Raw genomic sequence first — 2130 nt, forward strand, 5'->3', positions numbered from 1 at the left:
GAAGAGCAACCAGCAGAACCTAGGAACGATCAAATGCAGCAACCTGTGCACAGAAATAGTAGAGTATACCAGCAAAGATGAGGTAGGTAGAAAAACTTCTGCCTCAGGTACTGAGAGAAGAATCTTAGGAGTTTGTGAATTATTTGTGAATCCCTCACATGATTTCCCTTAAGTTGGGTGAAGGGAGTTTTCGTAGCTTGCTGTAAGCAGAAGGGCACTAAAATAGAGATGATAAAGGAAGAGGTGTGATGTGTGCCCTTAAATATCTTTTAGTCTGAGCCACGTAGAAAAGACTGTCAATTTTTTATTTCACACACATTGTTGTAATAACCTTTACTTGAGAAAAATAGCAATATATAGTTATTTAGGTTAGGGTTAGGACAAACACAGTAACGTGTTAGGGTGCTCATTCAGTTTAAAGTATGTAAGCATGAGAGAGTCCTTTCAGTGAATGGTGAGACAGAGTTCTCATCTCAGATCTTTAAGGTGATTCACAGAAGAGGCAAGGCTAGAAATGAGACATAGATTTGGATATTTTAAAAACAAATTTATGGAAAAGCTTTCCATTTGGGAAGAACTGCCTGTATGACAGATCAGAGACAGGAATAGGTTTTGGGCAGTGAGTGTAAAAGTAAGTTTGTTTTGACGGAGCAAATACATTAAGGTTTGGTGTATGGAGAGATGGCTGCAACTGGGGGAAGGGAGATAGTATGTGAAAGATGGCATGTCTCAGACGCAGGAAAGCCCTTGTAGATTTCTGAAAGGAAAATAGCATCCCTAGGATAGGAAGGATGGCTCTTGCTTCTGGTTATAGAATGGCTTAGTGTGAGAAGAGGCTGGAGGTTAGTTTAAGGAGATTGTTGCATTAGTCAGACAACAGGCAGCTTGGATATTGGATGTAAACTATGAAAACGCGGAGGAAGGAGCAGATCCCAAATTCTAGGACCTAAAAAAAAGTGACAAATGAAAAGTCAGAAAGAAAGTGGTGAGTGAGTTGAACATACTGCTAAGGTTGCAGTTTAATTTAACAAAGTTTATTGAGCACCAGCCATGTGCAAGACACTATACTAAGTGCTCTCAGATATAAATGAATGTGGCTCATCCCCTGCCCTCTGGAAACTTACAATTTAGTTGGAGGAAATTGACATATACTCATGACTATTATACAAGATAGATTATATTATAGAGAATAAAATGACCCTTCTTAAAACAAACATCAGATCATATCATTCCGCTGCACAATACTCGTCTTTGATTTTCCAGCCCATCCAGAGTTCGTTCATCCTTTTTTTTTAAATTGAGATATAATCCACATACCATAAATTTCACCCTTCTAAAGTATACAATTCAGTGTTTTTTTAGTATATTCACAAGGTTGTGCAACCATCACTGATAACTAGTTCCAGAACATTTTCATCACCCCAGAAAGAAATCTTGTACCCTTTAGCAGTCACTCCCTGTTCCCCTCTTCACCCAGGCCCTGGCACCGCTAACCTGTTTTCTGTCTCTGGATTTGTCTATTGTAGGTATTCCATATAAATGGAATCATATGATATTTGGTCTTTTGTGTCAGTTGTCCATGCTGTAGCATGTATCAGTACCTCATTTCTGTCCTTGTAATGCCCTGTGAGATCCTACACAACTGAGTATCCCACCTCATCTGCTCTTACTTTCCCCCTTCCTCACTGTGCTCCAGCTCTACTAATTTTATTGCTGTTTCTCAAACATATCAAGCATACTCCTGTCTCAGGATTTTTGAATGTTAAAATGCTCTTCTCCCCAGGTAGCCACGTGGCTTGCTTTCTAACTTCTTCAGTTCTTTCTTCATATATCCCATTCTCAGTGAGGTCTTCCTTGGCAAATCTATTTAAAAATGGCACTCCTGGGCTTCCCTGGTGGCGCAGTGGTTGAGAGTCCGCCTGCCGATGCAGGGGACACGGCTTCGTGACCCGGTCCGGGAAGATCCCACATGCCGTGGAGCGGCTGGGCCCGTGAGCCATGGCCGCTGAGCCTGCGCGTCCGGAGCCCGTGCTCCGCAGCCGGAGAGGCCACAACAGTGGGAGGCCCGCGTACTGCAAAAAAAAAAAAAAAAAAAAGCACCCCCTTCATCCTTACCCCACAAACTCTGTT

General features: G+C 42.0%; 1 protein-coding gene across 1 annotated transcript in view; it reads left to right on the forward strand.

Moving 5' to 3' along the window:
• The window catches only part of RRM1 (ribonucleotide reductase catalytic subunit M1), a 36087-nt gene that overhangs the window by 23891 nt on the left and 10066 nt on the right, over positions 1 to 2130 (forward strand). Inside the window, 1 exon segment of the mRNA XM_007472276.1 lies at positions 1 to 82. This exon segment is cut by the window's left edge and continues 20 nt beyond it. Within this exon segment, the coding sequence (XP_007472338.1) occupies positions 1 to 82 (82 nt within the window).

This window comes from Lipotes vexillifer, unplaced genomic scaffold (genome assembly GCF_000442215.2).
Source record: "Lipotes vexillifer unplaced genomic scaffold, Lipotes_vexillifer_v1.1 scaffold557, whole genome shotgun sequence".
In the NCBI taxonomy this organism is placed as follows: domain Eukaryota; kingdom Metazoa; phylum Chordata; class Mammalia; order Artiodactyla; family Lipotidae; genus Lipotes; species Lipotes vexillifer.